The 23,427-nt window shown below is 39.9% G+C and overlaps 1 protein-coding gene across 1 annotated transcript in view; it reads left to right on the top strand.

Moving 5' to 3' along the window:
- The window catches only part of ABCD1 (ATP binding cassette subfamily D member 1), a 1,029,542-nt gene that overhangs the window by 856,400 nt on the left and 149,715 nt on the right, over positions 1–23,427 (top strand). Inside the window, exon 8 of the mRNA XM_044080111.1 lies at positions 11,541–11,625. Coding sequence (XP_043936046.1) covers positions 11,541–11,625 — 85 coding nt within the window. The remainder of the gene's footprint in view (positions 1–11,540; positions 11,626–23,427) is intronic.

The following is a 23,427-nucleotide window of genomic DNA, read 5'->3' as shown; positions in this document are numbered from 1 at the left end:
ACCAATGAAGACTAGGACCCAACAAAAAAGAGTTCATCACCTTCAGGCACACTTTCAGCAAAGAGTCAACAAGTATCTTAAACCCGGTACACCAGATCATTATGCAAATACAATTATTTAATGATTGGTGACTCAGTAGTCAGACACATTAATTCTCCTCTTACTAGGATGGACAAAGACAGGTAACTGTCTTGTTAGGTTTAATTCTGGTGGTTGCCAAAAAAGCAATTACTAGAAAATGAAAATCAAAGTCTAAACCAACCCTGTTTGAAGTAGTGAGTATTGTACGAGAGATAAAAGCACTAAAGCAAATAACTTAGAATAAAATGGAAATTATGGGAACAATACAAGCGGAGTAATGTTTTAGAGAAGGAGTGGGGTTTAAGGGAGGGCAGGAATTGATCAATTTATGCAATGTTGGAATGCTGATGATTGTACAGAAGAATGTATATGATGTATAATGTTTGTAATTGTGAACATATTAATATGGTTTGTTTTCTTTTATAAATGTGCATGTTTGCCTATGTCATAAGTGATAATTCAATAAAGGTGTTAAAAAAAAAAGATGTTTACCTTGGAGAGACAAGAGAAAAAAGTGACATGGTAACTGTGAATTGTTTTTCAGGTGTCAGGATCTCTAATATCCCAAGGGCTTTTAAGACCTTTTCACATAAGAAATATGGATCTGAAATGGTGGGAGCCCACCTGATGGTGGACTACTTGAGATGCAAAACCCTGAGGGATGTTCAGAGAGATTTCTCAGAACTTTCCAAATTGTCACAAATGCAGGCAAAACTCTGATCATGAGAGGAATACTTCCTTCTTTCTTCAAGAATGATGCCTGGGAATAATGAAAATATAATTGGCTTCAGCAATTAGATAAATAGTTGATGTCACTCCAAGAGGATCCAGTATGTGTCTGCATGGGATGAGAAGCTCAACAATTCTAATTATTGAAGAATGGTTTGAATGTTCTAAAAGCATTACATCCATACCTGGATTATGCGTCCACCATGATTTTTGACCTGATGACAACAATGGTGGCATCTCCATATTTGTTAGGGACCATCTCACCTCCAGACAGTTTTCCAGAGATCCACAAATGGAACTCATTAAGCTCCAAATTGCACTAAACAGGACCACCCATCAGTTTATAGCCTTTCATAGGACACCCTCTATGTCTTCTGCAAATCATGTAAGGTTCCTAAATGTACTCAGTGTACTCCCTATGAACAAGAACTCCTTTATTTTGTGAGATTTTAACTACACCTTAATTAATATGCCGAAAAGTTTTTAGGTTTGATAACCAAAAACTCATTGGACCAGATTAACAAACCTACTAGTGGACGTCAAACCATCACAATTTTTATTCAGGTTTCAAACATACATGAACATAATATGTGCAGTTGTCATACATAGTGTACACTATTGCTGCCTTGGCGACTGACTTTTTATTTATAATAAGTTCATTCCAACTTATGCAAATGGTACAGTCAAGAAACAAGGCTTACAGTCTTTATTATTCAATAGCTATATTAACATAAACCTCATGCAGCTTCAGCCCTCATTCTCCAGTGCTGTGATGTGTCCTCCTTTACCATATTCCTGCCTGCTTTTTCTGGCTCCAACTCCTGCTTCCTTTCCCTTGTACTTTACCTTTAGCTCTCATCGAGGTTTATTTAATTTAAACTGTACGTTTGCCTTCATAGCTTCTCTGTGTCAGAAAAAAACAAACAAACCTATGTAATAACCCTTTTGACTTACTGACGTTTTAAACTTACATTGCCTTATCACTTCAGAACTGTTTGCACACCCCAAGATACTATTCACTATGTCCGTCATGTTTGACAGATGGTCCCATACATCCCCTCTCTGGGGCTCTCTCCATAATATTATCCTGCACTCTTCACTCCTTTCCATCCTCCCCTGACACTTACATTTTGTGTAGGTACTTATCCTTCTCTCCCCTTTCCACGACTGTTATCTTTCTGTTTTCACTCATCCCTTTAAGTACTGCTGCCCAACTCAGTCTGTTCGGTCTTCCATCTTCTTATTTTAATCTTTTTCTGCCCACTATCAACAGGAGTCCTATCAAAGATGTTTTAGGCCTAGCTGTTTTGATTTCTGGATCCTAGTTTAACAGAAAAAGAAGATCTTTAGACAGCTGTACCCTATCCTCTGTCAGTTTTATCACCACACTCCTTTTCCCCCTCATCAACTTATCTAACGTTTTACACTCCCAAAAGATATGACCCCTTGTCAACTTCTTGTCCTCTGCACATCTCCGACATCTGTTTGAGACAAACGGGTACATGTGGTGCAATCTATGCAGTGTATAAAAGTATTTGTGCAGGCATTGCCACACATTTATTCAAACCTTCCTAGCTTTAGTTGCATACCTACTCAAAAAAGAGAGATCTTGCTATTGTTCCCTGGTAAATGGCTTACTCAGACTCCTAGTCCATATCTTGGAGTGAGAGTGTGTTCCTGATTCACCAATGATGTGCTTAGCCCTATATGCTGCTGAGATCAGCCACTTTATGTTCATCTCCTGAGTTCTAGCCTTCAGTATTAACCACATCCAGTCTGGGATTCTTTCTAATATAATGTGTCTGCTTCCCTCAATAACCCTGCATAGTGTCTATATAATAGATTTGGTAATTGAAATTCTTCCTGCACTTGCTTCCAGGTTACAAGCCCCTACAACTGAATTATTTGTACCTGAGGTTGCTGTTCAACAAACATCACCTCGTCCCTGCATCCATTCTCAGCCTATTTTCCCAGGCAAGCCTCTGGAAACCTGTCAGTACCATGAACTTCACTACTTCTGCATCCAGGAATTATCTCATCAGCTGCAAGAAGTTCTGTGTCCCATAACTCTCCATTATTCTTTCCAACCCATTTCTATTGTGACCCCCCCCCATCTGTCTTTCCTGCTGCTGTACCATTTGCTGCTACCCAGCTTCATAATGATGATCCTGCTACAAATATAGCAAACTAATCTAAGTCACCCAAAAGTACTTCCTTAAATCCAGTATCCCCAGCCCATCCATTTCGTCCGATAATGTTAAGGTCACCTAGATGACCCTTGCTCTCTTCTTTCCCCAGATAAATCCTTTAAGTAACTTAACTAGCTTATCCCATAATGTGTCTTCCAGTCTCTTTGGGTGCACTTGTCCTACATAGAAGACAAGTGGTACCAAAAACATCTTTACTGCCTGTATTTAACTGTAGGTACCCATAATCATAGTTTCCCACCTGCGTGTACAGTTCTTTATCTTCACCTCAATATCTTTCCACATCTCTTCCATCACTTTTGTCACACTCTGTCCTATACAAATCCCCAGATATTTCATTCTCACATGCTCCTACACAAAGGGGAACCACTAAACCAGTTCTAGAGTGTGAGCATAATTCACAGCTAATGCTTTTCTTTCCTTAGCATTCACTCTATATCCTGTCAATCTCCCATATTCTTGTAGTAGATCAGATAACTGTGGGACATTCAGCTCTTGCCTCACCATGTAGATGAAGACATCATCAGTAAAGACTGATATTTTCTCCTTCTTTTCATACCAGTCGTAACCTTCTGTCTTGGAGTTTCTAATTTGTATTGCTAAGGGTTTCATATACAAAACAAACAACAATGGTGACAGAGGACATCCATGTTGCATCCCTGTGATTAGCTGAAAACCCACAGATAACCCCCCTCAATATTTTTGCTTGTGTTTGAGCTCATGTATAGACATTCTGCATTAGCATAATCCATGATGTTGGCATTCCAAATGCCATCATTGCCTCAAACATAAACTTCCATTTAACCCTGTCAAATGCTTTCTCAGCATCTAGCCCCACCATTAACAATGGATTCCTGTGTAGCTCAGCATGCCTTTGTATCATTAATGTTCTATTGATGATGTCAAATATGTGTCTCCCCCCAACAAATCTGCATTGGTCCAGGTGGATAATTATTTTCAAAATTTTACTCATACTTCCTACCATAATGGTTATGAGTACCTTGTAATCGTGAGTTCACCACTGATGTATGTCTACATGATCCCAGGCCCGATGAGTCCTTTTCATCTTTAGATACTGCCACTGTTAAGGCTTTGTACCATTTTTCAGGGGATACCCGCCACCTTAAAATATTATTAAACATATCCTCCCACAAAGCGTACCTGCATCATACCCCTCTTCTTTCCAGACTTCAGTTGGTATACCATCCAGTCCCAGAGACTTTCTCCTTGCCAGATCTTTAATGGCCTTTGCTACTTCTTCCAATGTTACCCTCTTCTATAGTCTTTCTCTCTCTGCCATTGTGAGCTGAGGGATGTTAAGATTCTGTATCAATTGCCTCACTTTATCCTCCCACCCTTCCTCCTCCTTGTAAAGCCTATCTAGATAATATTTCATTATGACCAAAATATTTACCAGGTCAGTTATTAGCCTCCTTGTTCTTTGCTCTCTTATTTTAGAAATAAAGCTCCGCACCTTTTGTTCTCTAAACCACTGCACCATATATCTCATTGCCTTAGAAGTCATTTCTATATAATTTTACTTAATGGCCTCTTTCCTATATTCTGTTTATTATATAAAAATAAATACTGATACAACTTCCTCTGTGCTTCCCCCAGTGCTTCTGCCGCTTTTCCTGTCATGTTCCCCTGATTGGATTGCAGAATTTTTATTCTCTCTAGGTTTTCTCTGTATTTGTGTGTTCTAGTAGCCCATTCTCTTCAGTCCCCCTCCTTAACCCTAACTGCGAAGGACCTCTTCAGATTGTCCCATATCTGCTGTATTGCTCCTACCACTTCTACTATCTCCTGCATTAATTGTGCCATTAACTCCCTGATCCAATCATGGAACACACATCTCCTAATAAAATGAACTGGGAACCTCCAATGTTTTTTCCTAGAGCACAGCTCCTGTTGTTCTATAGTTAATACAGTCAGTGCATGATTGAACGATTTTATTAGTGAGTGTCCAAACTCCTAACCATTCCTACTTGCTCAGTAGATATATAAAATCTGACTTTCTTATGTCTGTATGAGTAAAGGTATACTCAATGCCGTGTTCCTGTCAGACCCCCACATCACTCAAACCAAATATGCTACAAATTTTCTCCAAGATTCTGGCTTCCTTTGCAACAAATTGTCATATTGGGCCACCTGTTTTATCCTGTCTCATACATGTAAATTCCAATCCCGTCCTATGATCAATATTCCCTGGTGGAACTATAGAATGTAAAGTAGAAGCAGAAAAAACAGTGCAGTCATCACAGCCAAGGCGAGTTTAAAACTACTTTAATAAAATAACAAAAAAAACAAGAAAACAGAACAGATGAGCACTTTCAGGCTATCGACCCGTCATCAGATCTACTAAAAAAGAAGAGACTATAACAAGCATCAACAGTCCAGCCAATCAGTATCTTAATAGGGCAATTAATGAAGCAATGTGCGTGCTGTCAATCCAGGCTTTAAAGGGACAACCCCATTCAAGCTGGGTAGTCTATCAGCTTGTACCTTCACTATCCATCTCATCTCGGCCATCTCTGTGCTATTCTTGATGTTGTCTCCCCTTTTGTCCTTAAGTACCAGTGTATAGCCAGGAATTTAAAACAATGTCCTGGGCAATCCATGCTGTGCTTAGCAAGAGTATTAGTTGAACTTTTCAAACTAATATCACTAAGATGCTTCAGTATTCTATCTTTAAACAGCATATTAGTCTTGGCTTACATGAAAATTAGAACACTCACTGCAAGTAGCAAGATGCACTAAATTCTGAGTTTTGCAATCAGCTCTCAGTTTCAATCTGTAAACAGAGCCAGTCTAGGGGTGACAGAAAGAGTCAGTTCTAGAGATGTAGATACAGGCTTTGCAGGACCAACAAGGGAAAGTCCCGAACTTATCAAACCTGGTTTACAGATGTAAACTGAGAGCTTCTACTTTGTTTTTTTAATTTGGGATCTGACTTGGGCTGCAGTTTGTATAGTTTTTTTTTGTTGTTGTTGAAGTATAGAATCACACTATTTCCTTTAGTTCCTGTATCTTTGTTCCTGGCAAAATATACACACTTACTAAAGTCATTCATCTATTTAACCATTGCAAACCTGCTGCTTATATCTATACTTCTATCCTAACGGGTCCCACTCCTCTAATAAGCATAAGAATTCCTCTTTTCTTTCACTGTCCCACTATACAGCACAGCCTTCCCCCTTTACCTTCCTAATTAGCTCATTCTGCTCCCTCTTATTCAGGTGTGTCTCATGTACCATCACTGTCTGCTTTTCACTCTTTTTATGCATTGGAAGACTCCTGTTTGTCTGGATTTGCCAACCTGTTCATATTCCAAGAAACCACAGTCAGTTTAATCATCCCACCTTAGGTTTGCTTCTATACCTTGTCTCCTGCTTCCGTGACCCATGTTTCCTGCCTTACTCTCTCTCGCCTTTGATATGGCTCTTAAGTTTCCAATCTGCCTCTGTGTTTGCGTTCGATGCATGCTGTACTGCCATACCTTAAGCAGCTGGATGCCCTGTCGAAAGAAATAAGTGTAAACCACTCCCTCCCCCAACATATCCTGACCACTAACTTATTTACACAAATCAGTTTACTTGGTGTTCCTTTCTTAAGAGTAAAGTTACCCTCGGTGGCAGAACTCTGTCTTCCCTTCATCCTCTCTCCATCTCTAGCACCTGCTTAAATGCCAACCCCAACCCCAGCCTAATAAGAAAGCATCCACAGTAGGGCATAGCACCCCGCTTCCTTCCTTCCTTCCACCACCAATGCGCAGAATTGAGCTCATCTCAGCCACCACATGCTCCTGGTGATTCTGACTGCTCTCTGTCTCCTTCAGTATAGTAGTTAAGGCATCATCTACCAACCATAAAGATGCTGGCACTCTCAAGAAAGAAGACCTTCAATATAGGTGGGTACAGTAATCTACAACACAGCTTGGCCTGTATGCACTCCCTAATCGCTGGTAGAAATGTATTTCTTCTCATCCTTGTGGCTACTGAATAGTCATTGCCCATATACACTCACACTTGATCGATTTTCAGTACCTGTCCCTTTTTCCATAGGCAGTATAACACTCATTCTTTGAGTTTATATGTTTGTATGGCTGAAATTCTACCAGCATTGATTGCAGAAACCTTTTTGCTAGAACTCCAGGCTGATACACCCTGTGCGCTCTGTCTATTTCTATTTTTTTCCAGGGGAATGGCTGTTCAGCAATGCAAAAAGTCCAGCATGAAGCCCTTGCAATCATCCCCTTCAAACATTTCGAGGATAGTCAAAAAATCTAAGGTTCTCTCTGTGGGCTGATCCTCAAGGTCAAGTAATTGCAGCTGATAGCATAATTTGACCTGGCCAAGGAATTTCATACTATCCCTTATGTTAACATAGTTAGTAATTTTAATGCATTACAAATAGATTCCTATCTAGTAAGATGGATAGCAAATTGACTAAAAGACAGAACACACACAGAGTGGACAGCATGTGCCTCATCAGAGAGTATGAAGTTGAACAGTGCTCAGTGCTGGGACCTTTTTTGTTTGACATTTACTTTTCTGGTCTGTAAACCATGAGCCAAGACCTCTGGTTCTGCAAAGCCTGTATCTACATCTCTAGAACTGACTCTTTCTGTCACCCCCAGACTGGCTGTGTTTAGAGATTTAAACTGAGAGCTGATTGCAAAACTCAGAATTTATTTAGTACTTCCTGTTTAACACCTTGGATTTAAGTTAATTATTCTTGTTTGCAGTGTAGTGAGGTCATCTGAATGTCGAGAGCGGGTATCGTATCATCAATTTCCTGAACTCTTCTGTCATTTTTTTGACATAATCCTGCAGGGTGACACTTACTTAAAAAACTTCAGGCACATCTTAGTAGTCTTGCCCTCCATTGTATCTACTGGCTGGTGGACCATTATCTTGGGTCATCATCTCTGCTTCATGCTGGTTGCCATGTTTTCAGGCCACACACATTGGTGCTGTGTCGCTTCTTGTTGCAGCTGCTTTTTACCAAGTTTAGCACCCTTATTATCTGATTTCTATAGCTCCATGTGAGTTCAGATTTTATCTTCTTTCTAATAGTATGACTGGAGAAGTCAGAGTTATTCTCTATAGCCCAGGAGAAATGGCACCCTGCAACCACTCACTAGAAAGCAGCTTACATTTGCTCTGCCATACCGGAAGTTTGAACATATTCTTGAATTGGTCTTATGAAAATAACTTCTTTGTGTACGATCACCCTGAAATCTCTTTTCCCAGTTAAGTCAGATCTTAAACTAGTTACCTTACTCTTCCAAATCTCTAAATCCAATGAAACCAATATCTCAGAATTCAAGGATTTCAAATGTAGTAATTGCATAAACTTCTAGGATGAAATTTAAAAATTCACTAGGAGCAGTATCACCCCAGATGTTGCCATCGTAGGTAGTTTCACAAGGAATTCTATGCCCACTTAGATAAATGTATAAAATTGGCAGTCCCAACCAGACCTAAATTTAGTAGGGGGGAAAAATATCCTGGTGGTCCACTGGTATAAACCTCTACAGCAGCAGATCAAAATACTCTCATATCAAGGATAACATCAGGAAATCAACTAAAAACTTAAAATACTATTAGCCCATGAACTTAGGTTAGCTTCTGAAGCTAAGGACAATTACAAAGTCTTTTTTGGCTATGTTAGGAAACTACAAAAAAAAAACAACAGTGCTCTGAACATATTGATAATGGCACCACCTACTCTGATCCAGCAGACATTGCCAGTAAACTAACAAATATATTCAGTGTGAAGTTTACCCCAGAGACCACTGTCCAAAGCCCAATAATCTCTGAATCTCCCAGAGCCCTCATCTTCACTAAAGAGCATTTATTGAAGATACTGTCTAAGACTAAAAGTACTTCTCCATGGGATTTAACAGTTTACCTGACTGTTTAATAAACAGTACCAAACAAGCAATGGTAGAGCACTCTTTAAAATGTTTAACCTATGTTTAGCCACTGGCTTTTCTCCCTGATGTTTGGCACATAGCAGTAGTGATGCCACTCCACAAGGTTGTCTCCACTAATGACCCTGGGAATTATAAGCCCATCAGCCTGACAAGTCTTATATGCAAAGCTGTGGAACATATAACTAACCTGATGAACTATGATATTAAAAATCTCATCAGCCTAGACCCACAGCACTTTGGCTTTGTCAGCTGTAGATCCTATCTAATGTATCTGGTTAACATCTTTCAAGGGTAACACAGGTTGTTGACAGCAGTCATGCTGTCCAGACAGCATAATTTGACCTGGCCAAGGAATTTAATACTATCCCTTATGATAACATAGTTAGTAATTTTAATGCATTACAAATAGATTCCTGTCTAGTAAGATGGATAGCAAATTGACTAAAAGACAGAAACCACACAGAGCGGACAGCATGTGCCTCATCAGAGAGTATGAAGTTGAACAGTGGTGCACCACAGAGCTCAGTGCTGGGACCTTTTTTGTTTGACATTTACTTTTCTGGTCTCTAAACCATGAGCCAAGACCACTGACTAATGAAATTTGCTGACAGCTGTAAACTGGGGGGGGGTCATTGTCAAGTCCTCCTCTGATGCAAAGGCCGTTCAGCAAAACATTTGAAATATCTGGTGAACCAAAAATGGTCTCAAATTAAATACTGAAAAGTGCAATGTTGTCCCATTTGCTAAACAACTCTTCTTCTCAACATACAGTATAAACAACCAACTGCAAAATTAGAATATAGTTAACGATTTTTGAACTTACATTGAAAAATTCCCTCTCCTTTGGTCATCATATGATGATAGTAGTCTGAATGTCCTTCAGCTTTGCAGAGGTAATTGCCAAAGGAATTTCATCAAGATCTAAAGAGGTAATTGTTTCCTTAATGTTTAGCATTCATTAGGCCAATGACTGAATATGATGCCCCATTTAGGATGTACTTCACTAGGTGTATCAAACAGCCGGAAGACCCCAGAGATTCCTAACCAAGAAGATTACTGGCTTAGAAAACCTAATCTGTCAGAAGAGACTGGAAGCACTGTCCCTTTATTCAGTATCTTAGTAGACTTTAGTCTTGCCTTCCATGCTATTAGGAACCTACTGGTCCTAGATCTCTTGTATCTCCACAAATCAAATGGAACCACAAATACCAGAACCAGGATATACATTTTCAAACCACAAATACCAGAACCAGGGATATACATTTTCATCAGCAAATAAATAAAACAAGGTGGAAAGTTAAGTTTATTATGCAGTGCCTTCCCCACCCGTGTAATCAACTCCCTCTGCAAATCAAGCAGTGTGATACATTATCTCCCTTCAAATGGGAACTGGATAGTCATAAATTCACCCTTGGCTTAACCGACTTGACTGGCCTAGCTTTCCTTGAGAAGGAAAGTATAGTCTAATGGTGGGTATTGCCAAGGCATAAATGGTCACAAGACTTTGTTGCCTTGTATTTAAGATTATTCCTATGAACTGCTTTTAGTTTATATATTTTTTCTTGTGTGTGTGTGTGTGTGTGTGTGTGTGTGTGTGTGTGTGTGTGTGTGTGTGTGTGTGTGTGTGTGTCAGTGTCGTATACAAGTGTTCTGCATCTCACTATATTCTGCAGCTTCATATTTCTCTGATTTCTCTCATTAGAAATACATTCTAGTAGAAATTAGGGAAGTACTGAACCGCAGTTGCTGTGGTACAACTACGTTTGCATCTCAAAGTGTTTCATATACTGGAATTTTAGCATTTATGGAAAATGAAGTGCTGAAATGGAGCTATGCTACCCATCAGTGAGCTATCAGTTAAGTGGTATTTTCTTTAAATTCTGTAGTTTTTATCATTTATTGTGTATTTTAGGAAAGATGCTGTTTGAGTATTGCAGGCAACCCACCTCCTAGAAATGGAAATAAGTAACAGAAGATCTGTAGTAGAATCCAGATGCCTCATTAGGTGTGGTATTTTGAGCAGTATGTGGAGATCATTCTAAGTAAAAGTAACTTGCTCATTGACTTCATATTACTTTAGCCCATTGAGGTCTTGTAATACTGCTTCAACGTGAGTGCTTTCCATTCATAATGTACGCTAATGAGTACAAGTGCATCTCAAGCAATAAAATCAGTTATCAAAATCTGTTCTCAGCAATTATACCAATTCTGTACTGCAGGCAGTATGGCTGTACACCAGAGTAGGATAACTGTAGAGTTAAAAATAAAGTAATGCTTACACGGCTATTAAGAGATTACATCCTTAAAAGTAATCCCTTGTTCCAGCTTCACATACATAATCTTATAAATCCCAGTCTTCTGACTGAATGAAGGCTGCTGTTCAAAGAAAGTAATCTGAGCTCATTCTGATGACTAGATTGCACTTCTGAACGTGTGTGTTTGATTGCTGTTGGTACAAATATTAGACAAAAGGTTACATTCTTCATAAAAGAGGCATTCCAGTGTTACAATAACTTGTTTTGTTAAGGGTGAAGGCAATGAAATTTCTTGGATTTTGAAATTATTTACCTCATTTGTTGCAGGCTGGAATGCAGAAAGCGACTGGAAGGATGTTCTGTCAGGTGGTGAGAAGCAAAGAATGGGAATGGCTCGTATGTTCTACCACAGGTCAGTTTAGATGTAATCAGATTATCAACTTGTTTTGTATTTATTATTTTCTTAGTTTTGTTCAGCATCACTTTTATGCAACTGTCTTATGTAATATTATACATTACAATGGTCCTAATACATGGTGGTGCTGCGGTAGCATTGTCACCTCACAGTTAGACGTTGCCCGTTCGATTCTCAGTTAGAGTGTCTTCTGTGTGGCGACATGCGTGAATGGGCGTTCCTTCATTGAAGGTTGTGCGTTAGGCCCGGCAAGCCAGCATGTAAAAATCTACTGCCAATCATTAGCGGACTGGAGTTCCGCTGTGGTGACCCCTAACCAGGAAAAGCCGAAAGACACAAACAAACAAACAATGGTCCTAATGCAAGGAAAAGTGTTTCACTTTAAGTGCATTTTAATAAAACAGGGATGTGAGACAGTTTATGTGTATTGAGCTGTGTAATCGAACCAGTACTGCAACACAAGAATGGAAATACCCCCAAGATGTTACTGGCTGATTTTTTTCTTTTTTCCCAAAATCTGTATTGATTTTTCTTAGTTAATTTGCACATACATGTTTGTGATCTTTTCTGGGCAGAATAGCATCATCTTGTGTTGATGTTCAGATGAAAAAAGTATATAGTCTGTTAACACAGTCGTGTGTTATTGCACTTCTTTGTAATAACCATACATGAGCACTTTAAATTAAATGACATGAAGATAATTTAGAAACTGAGAAACTGTCAGTAGGGAAGGACTGCCTAACCCAACCAGACTACCCGATTTGCTATGTAGAGGGCAAATTGTGGTTTATTGTTTCCTCCTTTCTCCTGCTTGAGTTGCTTTAGGCCTTTCTTGAATCCAGCCCATTTTTCCCAGAACTTCTTCAGGAAGATTATTACAAACTTTCACCACCCTTTCCTTTAAAAGTACTTGCAAACATCACCACTGGCCAGTCCTCCCTGTGTTTTCCACTTGTGTCAATTTGTTTATTTCATATGTCCTCCTGTAAAAATATACTGGTGCTCCTGAAAGCTGCTAATTCCTTTGGTGTGTGTGTGTGTGTGTGTGTGTGTGTGTGTGTGTGTGTGTGTGTGTGTGTGTGTGTGTATTAAACTTCTTGAACACATGGAAATCTGTTACGAATGTCTGACAATGCCATGGCTCTGTAGTTAAGTCCAAGAAGGACATAAAATTGTTCAGTTGGTAAGCAGTTGTAAAGCAAGTAGCTAACTGCAAAACCATTAATTAAATTAACAAAAACTAACCGATATATAGCTGTTTAACTGTACATATTTTTCTGGCATTTATTATACAAGAAAAAAAATGACACTTCCAACCTTTCTTAAAACATTCATTAGTTGACTGTGAGCTCTCCAAAATTCATTATCATTCAGCTGTCCCTGCCAAAAAAGAATAAAAAGTAATAGCAGGCATTCTAACACACTTGTGTACTACCCTTTTTTATTAAGGGAAGTAAATAAAAGTAAATTTTTCCAAAACAGCCTACAAAAAAGCACTTTCATATGCTACAGAAGTGTGATCACTAAAATGAAGATGTCACCTGCCTTGCAAGTACATGTTATCTTGTACCTGTCCAAACCTTTGCACGTGATCTTTAAAGGTATTCGTATTCTTAGAGATACATACACATATTATATTCTCCTTTTTAAGAAGAAAAAAATTGTCCTGCCTTTTTAGGTCCATAGATTCAGTTGTCATGCATAACACCTACTGTCCTTCAAGAACCTTGATTGTTCTGTTTCTGTAAACCCATGATGATATAGCAACAGACACACAGACACAGTAAAGAAGTTAATGGCTCACATCATCTGATTGTAAGAGGCAGCTTATTTCATAACCATGATGGTGTTGAGGTATCACATAATGTCCATCACTTGTATTTTTTTTCTTGTTTTCTTCAATCTGCTGTTACCCTTGACCTGCATACCAAGTATGTTGTTGTTTGTCTTTCGGCTTTTCCCGGTAAGGGGGTTGCCACAGCAAAACTCCGGTCCGCTAATGATTGGCAGTAGATTTTTACGAAACGCCGAGGTGCCAGCTCGACGCCCAACCTTCAACAAAGGCACGCCCATTTACGCACGCATGTCTTTCGAATGCTACCCAACTGCAGGGAGGACATGCAGACTCCACACAGAAGGCACTCCCAAGCCCAGCCGAGAATCGAACGGGAGAACCTCTGGCTGTGAGGTAACAACGCTACCACCGTACCAAGAATAGCCTTTGAAATTTAACTAGCTCTAGGATTGGCTTATAGACAAGGCAGAAGTCACCTCAAAGTAATGTGTAAAAATTAAAAATATAATGAGAGTTTGTGAGATCTTTCTGAAAAGTTCAAGTTTTCCAGCCCTGGCACTTTTCTTTTTAGAAAGAAACCTCTGTAACTTTTCAAGTTGTTTCTGGTTGATTTTTGGAAGGCTACAAAATCTCAAACTCCAGACCTGCGAGTCAGATGCATCCTATGAACTTGTTTAATTTGACCCATGGTGCTTGTCTGAATTTATTTAAAAAAAAAAAAAGTCCGGTTTATGACCAAAACAACATTGAGAGATGCTTGTCTTTGTGGCTCAGACCACTGTCTGCTGTTTGTGTGTAGATTGGCACTTTGCTGCATTTTCTTTAAGGGTGTTTTTATTTTCAGTTATTATTTTGTTCATAGTATAGGCATCCTGCCCATGCACCCCTGGACTTGTCCAAATCCAGACAGCCTTAGCAGAATGGTGTTGTGTCTGGGGAATAGTTGGACGTTGTTTTAGCTGGAGAATAAAAAGTACAGTAGCATTTATATATTGTTATAAAGTAAGAAGATAAAAATTAGGAAGGATTACTATCAGCTTCACATGGTTTTGTGGGAACTGGAGTACTTGCTGCAGGTCAGTAGAAATATTACTTTATTTAGCTGGAATGGTGGGAATTTAGACTGTTTGTGTCAGGTAAGTAAAACAGGTGAGTTTTGGGAAGGTTTGGGAGCTTATATTTTCTTTGTTCTGTTAAACTCAGTTAACTGTATTCAGATATTATGGACAAAGGTCGCAAGCTTTTTTCAACTATGCAGCTTTTCTCCATAATACTTGACCACAGTTAAGAAAGAAAAACAAATATTATTTTGCAGTGTTGGCAGGTAAAGTAACATCCAACTTAAAATCCAGTCATAGTAACTATGATTGGATTTTAAGTTGGATGTTCCTTTACCTGCCACAACTGAATTTATACAAGATGAATTTTTGGGAGGAAGGTGTCACTGAAATTGCAAAATGATGAGAAACTTGAGTTGCATCTAGATAGGATGTCCAGTGTTAACCATTTAAATTCTGATCTTTAACTACGGGTTTTGAACAGTGAGACTAAATATGCAAAAACAGGCGTTGTATATACCAAGTCCAAGATCACCATACCTCTCAGTCTTCCCCTTACTGCAAGGTATAGCAGTCTCAGATTTAATATATGTAAGTAGCAAGGTTGTGCAGATTGTAGCCTGTGTAGGTGCGGGGGGGGGGGGGTGTTGTATATACAAAGTCCAAGATCACCATACCTCTCAGTCTTCCCCTTACTGCAAGGTGTAGCAGTCTCAGATTTAGTATATGTAAGTAGCAAGGTTGTGGAGACTGTAGCCTGTGTAGGTGTGTGGGGGGGTGTTGTATATACCAAGTCCAAGATCACCATACCTCTCAGTGTTCCCCTTACTGCAAGGTGAAGCAGTCTCAAATTTAGTATATGTAAGTAGCAAGGTTGTGGAGACTGTAGCCTGTGTAGGTGCGGGGGGGGGGGGGGTTGTATATACCAAGTCCAAGATCACCATACCTCTCAGTCTTCCCCTTACTGCAAGATTTAGTATATGTAATTAGCAAGGTTGTGAGAGTCCTCCCCTTACTGCAAGGTGTAGCAGTCTCAGATTTAGTATATGTAAGTAGCAAGGTTGTGGAGATTGTAGCCTGTGTTGGTGTGTGTGGGGGGGGGGGTGTTGTATATACCAAGTCCAAGATCACCATACCTCTCAGTCCTCCCCTTACTGCAAGGTGTAGCAGTCTCAGATTTAGTATATGTAAGTAGCAAGGTTGTGGAGACTGTAGCCTGTGTAGGTGCGGGGGGGGGAGGGAGGGGTTTCCCTACACCTCCTGCAAAAAAACACATTAAAAAAAAACAGGGAAAGTGTTGACATTTGTTGTTTTGTTGGTTTATGGTTTATTTTGGGACTCATGAGTCTCAAAATACAAAAAAGAGCTTTTTTCTGCAGGTACTCTTATCCTTTGGAGAGGAATTACCAGAGGTGTTTGTACTGGTAAAAAATGTAGATTTTGTGCTTCATGGAAGGTTTGTTTGTATAAGCATATTTATGTCTCTCTAGTGTGTGTGGGTGTATGTGCGCATGCACTGTATGAGTGAGTGAACTTGTATATTCTGCAATACACAAGGGCCTGGATCAGAACAAGCTTCAAAGCGTTACACTCCACTAGCTGCTTGAGTATGCTCTAGTGTCCCACCCTGTAAAAAACACAGAAGATTATCAGAAAATGGATGGCTGGATCTGGATACTTATTGTAACAAATCATTTAGTATCCTTTAAAATGATTTTGCTGTACTCTACACTGTGCAACTGAAAGCTTTCTTTTGTGGCACTAAAAACCAAGAGGTACTGTACTTTTTATCAGGTACACAGTCTCACTTTTTAGTGCCATTTTGTGTCAGATAAACTGTTAAATAGCTTCCTCATAAAAAGGTTTCACGTCATTCATACTGAGAAGACTGCATGTCATTTTTTTATAGTTTTTGCTTCATGGAGGCTTTGTGTACATATGAATGGTTGTGTCTCACTGTGTTGTGACACTTGTCATAACGTGGCAGTTAGCAATGTCCTTTAAAATTTGTTTTGCTATTTTACATTTATTGTGCATCGGAAAGCTTATTACTAAGATAAGGAAAATCAAAAGAAAATATGTCATATTGAACTGCTTGCCTCCCAGAGCTGTTTTTATGGTAGACAGACTACAATGCAGTTTTTATGCATCTCCTGGACGAGTGATAGTTCAGAAATGTAAAAGCCAGTGTTATGTCTGTCACAAGTTATTGGGGGCAGAGTTGTTTTATACTTTGCAGCAGTTTACTTGTTTTTTTTTTTTTCCTGTTTCAGTCCAATTGTTTACATTACAGTTAATGCAGTTAAACTAAGCTTACACGCCAAATGTTTTGCATGACTGAGTTGTTGGTTGGTGCCTTCAGGTGAGTTCAGTCAAGCTCATATCACCCTCAAGTCATTTGAGGTTGAGACTGCTGTTCTAGTTTTTAATGATAGTGTCTTTTTTATGATTTGATCATTTATTTAGTAATAACTTTGTCTTTTTGCAAAGTGTAATGGTGCTACACTTACTGACATTGAAACTCAGGTCATTACTGTTGCACTAGTTATATATTTTTGCACCATCTTAGAGAACGAAGCCGTGGTGGTACAGCGGTAGCGTTGTTGCCTCACAGCAAGAGGTTCACGGCTGGAGTGCCTTCTGTGTGGAGTCTGCATGTCCTCCCCGCGGTCGAGTGGCCTCTAAAAGACATGCGTGAATGAGCGTGCCTTTGCTGAAGGTTGGGCATCGGTCTGGCAACTCGGCACCATAAAAAATCTACTGCCAATCATTAGCGGACCGGAGTTCCGCTGTAGCGACCCCTAACCGGGAAAAGCCGAAAAGACGAACAAAACACCATCTTAGAGAACATCACCATCTCTTACTGATGTAATCGTTTTACTGAGTTTGCAGTCATCAGCATATTTGGTTATCTAGACCACTTACTCACTTTTGTGTCTAAGAACAATTGCCCAAACAAAAAAGTGATCATAGTAGAGCTTTGTGAGTCGCCACCAGTAATCTCCATCAAAATAGATATGTAGTCCTTCTCCCACCATTGCTTGTTGTGTCCTTTGTTTAACCAGTGTTTTACCCACAGTTACTAAATTGTACGTGGATTGACTTTTATTGCCCATGGGTTTTTAACAGGTGCTGCATTTTCCTCCCACATCTCAAATGCATTCCTCAAGGAGTGCTGTGTGTGTGTGTGTGTGTGTGTGTGTGTGTGTGTGTGTGTGTGTGTGTGTGTGTGTGTGTGTGTGTGTGTGTGTGTGTGTGTGTGTGTGTGTGAGTGTACGCGTGCTTGCATGTGACAGAGAGAGAGAGAGATACAGTAGATTGATATCATATCCAAGTTTCTGCCTGATGTTCACTTATTTCTGGGAGAGGCTATAAGTGTCTTGCAACCATGAATTGGATTAAGCAGGCAATTGCAGAAAAAAATAATTTGTCATTTATTCCTTTATGCAATGTCAAGGAACACAGCTGTACTGTTGGTCGTTCATTATTTGTTTATGTCACCTGTTCAGAGAAAGTTAAAAATATTCAAACTACAATATCTCCCTGAAACAAACCATCACTGTCCCACATTCTCTGACTTTTCTTGAAATGCTTGTGCTCTACACACAATAACACATATATTTCTGCACAAAACCCATTCTGTTGAGCACATTAAAGCTCTCTTTCTTTATTCATATATATATATATATATATATATATATATATATATATATATATATATATATATAATGTTTTCAAACCCAGCAACAAATGTATAAATGCTAATAAGAGTTGTTTTTGGAGGTGACAAACTTGCCTACACCAGCTTACTAAACTAACATTCTTACTCCAATATTGTGCCAGCTGTAAGAAAGAGCAATCATTCTTATAACATGAAAATAGTAATCTGTGTTTCTCCATTACCTATCAGCCTTCAAAGTGACATTAATCTTTACTCCTTGAGCCTTTATATATATTGCTACAGTTCAATAGCAAGCAAACACAATGTTAAGAAATAGAACCCAGGCAAACAAGAATTGAGCAATTACATGTCAAGCAAATTTAGTTGAAGCAAGTCAGGGTAACCCAGTGTGTGTGTGTGTGTGTGTGTGTGTGTGTGTGTGTGTGTGTGTGTGTGTGTCTGTGTGTGTGTGTGCATGCGTGTGTGTGTGTGTGTGTGTGTGTGTGTGTGTGTGTGTGTGTGAGACAAAAGTAGGTCTTCTGTTCACTCTAGATATGCTCACTTATGACTCTTTCCATAATTTTGCTTAGAATAATGGTCAAAGTGATAGGCCAAAAATTTTTGGATTCTAATGTGATTCTTCCTTTCTCCCCATTGTAAATTGGTGCCACTACAGCTTGTAGGTCTGGGGTATGTCCACACACTGACATTTTGATTTACTGGGGGGGTTGGGTTTCCTTGATTCTGTAGAGAAAAAAACAGAAGGTATGTTATGTGATTTCATGGAGTTTGAGTTTTTAAGTTTCTTGTGCTAGTAGTTATAATAAGGGATGTCCTCCATTCCCTTAAGACTACTGTGACATATGTAAACATTTGTATCCTGCAGCTTGGTGATCACTTCATTGTTTACTGATAACATGTTAAGTTTACAAATTTCCCTCTTCATTTTTTAATGTAATCAAAGAACACCTCATTGCTTTTATCTTTCTAGATCTAGCTGAGTACATCAATGTGGAAGATTTAATAAGACAATCAAGAAGATTCTATATTTTATGTAATCTAGACTTGATTTTATCACTAGGATGTTTTCTGAAAGTTACGTTTTTGAAAGTTAAGTAGTGCCTCTTATTTCTGTTGTGTATCTTTTTTGTTTTCAGCGTTGCAATGGTTTCCTTGATTTACTTATTTCTTTTTCTTGTTTACTTATTATTAACAAGACAGATTTATTTTCTGCAGACTACAGTTTGAGGAATTTTCCATACATTGTCAGTTATACCCACTGACATCCCACATAACGTATATACATAAACTCTCCATTGTTGACTGTATACCAGTATTGTATGTTGAACCCAACAAACAGAAAGAGGGGAAAAAAAACTCTGACTCAGTGATCAAAAACATCAAAACAAAAAAATAACAAACTGATACTAAGTCTCAGATAAAAGAAGATAGAGAGACGTTCTAAAACACACTGAACAACTCAATATAATGATTGAAGGAAATAAAACTAGGAAGCACTTTTGTCTCAAAACAATCCCGCCAACGTTGAGACTTCATCAGACTAAAGAAACATTCTTATCATTTGTTTAAAAAATCATGTAAAAACATTCTCACTGTTTATAAAATGGGTCATGTGATACAAATGTGATATACTCTGAAGCGTTTTAAATGACATTTGAAATTAACTGCAGCATTCAAACCATATTTCTCTGCAGAATTTAAAATTATCTGCTGTTTATACTCTTAAGTATTTTAGATAATCCTCCCTACTTCCCCTTCACACTTGAGTTTTTGCTTGATCAGTAATACTGTATAAAAATTTTATCCTCTGCATGTCATGCTATGTTTATGTAAAGCATTTAAAGAATCCCTTCTTAATTTCTCTGACATGCTCTAAAATTCTTTCCTTTAATTTACTTACTGTTTCCCTATATAAAAACTACTGCATACAAGTTCATAGGTAGGTACTAGGCTATTGGCCCTAGGGCCTATATAAGCCTAGCCAAAAAGGTACCCTGGCTTTCGCCACCCAAGAAAATTATTTTCCTGTGCCCCTGTCTGTCGAGCGGAGCCACAGAAGTGATCCTGGGTGAATTTCCTATCTCCCATCCAATCATCAAAACTTTTCTTGAAGAGTGCTAATGAGGAGCTTTGTTTGATATAGATAGGTAGTTTGTTCCAGAGTATGGGAAGTCTCTGGGATGGGAATCTATCCCTTCAGCATGTTCTGTTTATTGTGGTGACAAGGTTTAGGTCCCAAGAGCAGTAGCTCGGAGGGATTGGGATTTCTTTAAGTGTAACATGTCCAACAGCTCTGAGTTTGACATAGCTTTGTATGTTAGGCAGAGATCACCTCTGAGTAGGTGATATGCAACGGAGTAAAGCTGGAGTTTTTTGAGACAGTCTGTGTAGGGCATCTGTTTGATGCCGGTAATCCTCTTTGTGAAGTATTTCTGCGGCATTTCCAGTTGTTCTAGATGTCTTGTGAGGTACATACCAAAAGGGGCGTTGTATTCTATAATGGGTCTAATGAGTGACGAGTAGAGGAGAACGACGACCTCTTTTCCTGGATGAGAAACCTTTTGTGATGAGGTGTGCCATGTAGAAGGATTTTCTGACTAATGTGGCGATGTGATTATCAAAGGAGAAACTACTGTCCACCTGTGTCTCAAGGTCTGTTATCACACTTTCGGTGTTAAGTAGACTACTGCCTATGTGGTAGTTCATGGGTACAGAGCTTTTACCAAAAGGGATGATAATGCACTTTTTGGCATTGAGCTTGAGGCCATGGCTTTGACAACAGGCATCTGTCTCAGTGAGGCCCTTTTGTAGGATTCCACATTGTCAGGAGTTTTGATTATGGCTCCTAGTTTGCAATCATCTGCGAACTTCATTAGCCAAAGACCTTCTGCGTTAGCTTGTACTTCAGAGAAGTAGATACTAAACAGGAGAGAACCCAGGACTGAACCCTGTGGTTCTCCACTTGTCACTGGTCTGAAGTTGGATTTGGAGTCTGCTACTTTCACAGTGTGTGTTCTGTTAGTGAGCCATTTGGCAACCCATCTTGTGATATAGGGATTTATACCTAGAGTTTATTTATAATTCCAGAGTGGGGGATGGTGCCGAAAGCCTTGGCGAGATCTAGATAGGCTGTGTGAACCACCTTACCCTTATCTACGGCTTTGGTACCACTTCAAAGAAGTCTATCAGGTTTAGGAGACATGATCTGCCTTTTACAAACCCGAACTGGGTGGGGTCCAGAGTTTGGAGATTACCAATGTCATTGTTTATAAGTTACATGATGATACATTCCATAGCCTTGCAGACCAGGCTCGTCAGACTAATGGTGGGGTAGTTCCTGGGGTCCATGGTGGCTCCCCCTTTATGGAGTGGGATAATCGTCGCTGTGCGCCATTCAGTGCGCACAAAGCCTGAGGTGAGGCTATGATTGAACATGGTATTTAGGGGGGTGCCACTTTGTTCTGTAGGTCATGTAGAATGCAGCCTGGGATGTTGTCAGGTCCCATGGATGCTATGTTCTTAGGTTCATAGGTTAATACTAGGCTATCTGCCCTAGGGCATTTATAAGCCTAGCCAGAGTGTGTTTGGCTTTCGCCACCCTTTTAGATTAGTTGACTGTGCCTCTGTATAGTAGGTCACAGAAGGTAGCCCTTTTAAGGTTAGTTTACTGTACCTCTGTCAAGCAGGGACACAGAAGAGATCCCAGGGGTAAACTTACGATCTCCCATCCACTCGTCAAGATTTCTCTTGAAGAGGGTCAGTGAGGGGCTCTGCCAAACATGGATTGGGATTTTGTTCCAGAGTGAGGGGAGCCTCTGGGATATGAATCTGTCCCTCTAGCATGTCCTATTTATTTCTGTGCTGAGGTTTAAATCCCTGGAGCATGTAGCTCTAAGGGATTTGGATTTCCTGAGGTGGAGCATGTCCATTAATTCTGGGTTGGACATGGCTTTATATGTCAGACACAGATCGCCTCTGAGTAGGCGGTACGCAACTGAGTAGAGCTGGAGTTTCTTTAGCTGAACTGCATAGGGCATCTGTTTTGAGTCCCTTGATCCTCTTGGTGAGGTACTTTTGGGGTCTTTCCAGTTGCTGCAGGTGTCGGGTAAGGTACATCCCAAATGGGGCATTGTATTCAATTATGGGCCTGATAAGTGATGAGTAGAGGGGCACAATGACCTCTCTTGATCTAGATGTGAACCCTTTTGTGATAAGGTGGGCTATATAGAAGGTCTTTCTAACCACTTTGGCAATGTGATTGTCAAAGGAGAGATTACTATCTACTTGGGTCCCCAAGTCCCTAATTACTTCTTCCATACTTAATGGATTACCACCTATGTGGTAATTTGTGGGCACTTTGTTTTTCCCAAAGGGGATGACTACGCACTTTTTGGCATTTAGCTTTAGGCCATGGCTCTGGCACCAGTTATCTGTCTCTGTGAGACCCTTTTGGAGGATGCTTGTGTCAGCCGGAGAGTCGATTATGGCACCTAGTTTGCGGTCATCTGCGAACTTGGTCAGCCATAGTCCACCCATGTTAGCCTGTACTTCGGAGAAATATATACTGAATAAGAGAGGTGCCAGGACTGAGCCTTGTGGGATGCCACTTGTAACTGGTTTAGAGTCTGACATGGCACCTGCTATTCTGACCATGTGGGTTCTATGCCTGAGCCAGTTTGCAACCCATCTTGTGACATAGGGGTTGATATTTAAGCTGGTGAGCTTATTTATGATGCCTGAGTGGGGTATTGTGTCGAAGGCTTTTGCGAGGTCCAGGTAGGCTGTGTGGACTACCTTCCCTTCATCTATGGCTTTGGTAACTGTTTCAAAGAAGTCAACCAGGTTCAAGAGGCAAGATCTGCCCTTAACAAAGCCGAATTGGGTAGGATCCAGTGTCTGGAGGTTCCCAATGTCTTTGTTTATGATTTCCATGATGATACGCTCCATAGCTTTGCAGACCAGGCTAGCAAGGCTTATAGGGCGATAGTTTCCGGGGTCCATTGTGGCACCACCTTTGTGGAGCGGGACCACTGTTGCTGTACGCCATTCCTTGGGTACATATCCTGTAGTAAGGCTGAGAATGAACAGTGACTTTATATGAGGGTTTAGTTCTTCTTGGAGCTCGTGTAAGACGCAGCCAGGGACACCGTCTGGTCCCATTGATGCTGTGTTTTTTGCTTTGGAGAGGGCAGCTCTCACCTGTGCATCTGTGATCTCAGGAAGGCTACACTCTGTAGGGATAGACATTTGCTCTTTTGGGGGGG

The sequence above is a fragment of the Protopterus annectens genome, chromosome 8.part0 (assembly GCF_019279795.1).
Source record: "Protopterus annectens isolate FY-2018-M chromosome 8.part0, PAN1.0, whole genome shotgun sequence".
Classification (NCBI taxonomy): domain Eukaryota; kingdom Metazoa; phylum Chordata; order Ceratodontiformes; family Protopteridae; genus Protopterus; species Protopterus annectens.
This window is presented reverse-complemented; position numbering and strand designations above follow the sequence as displayed.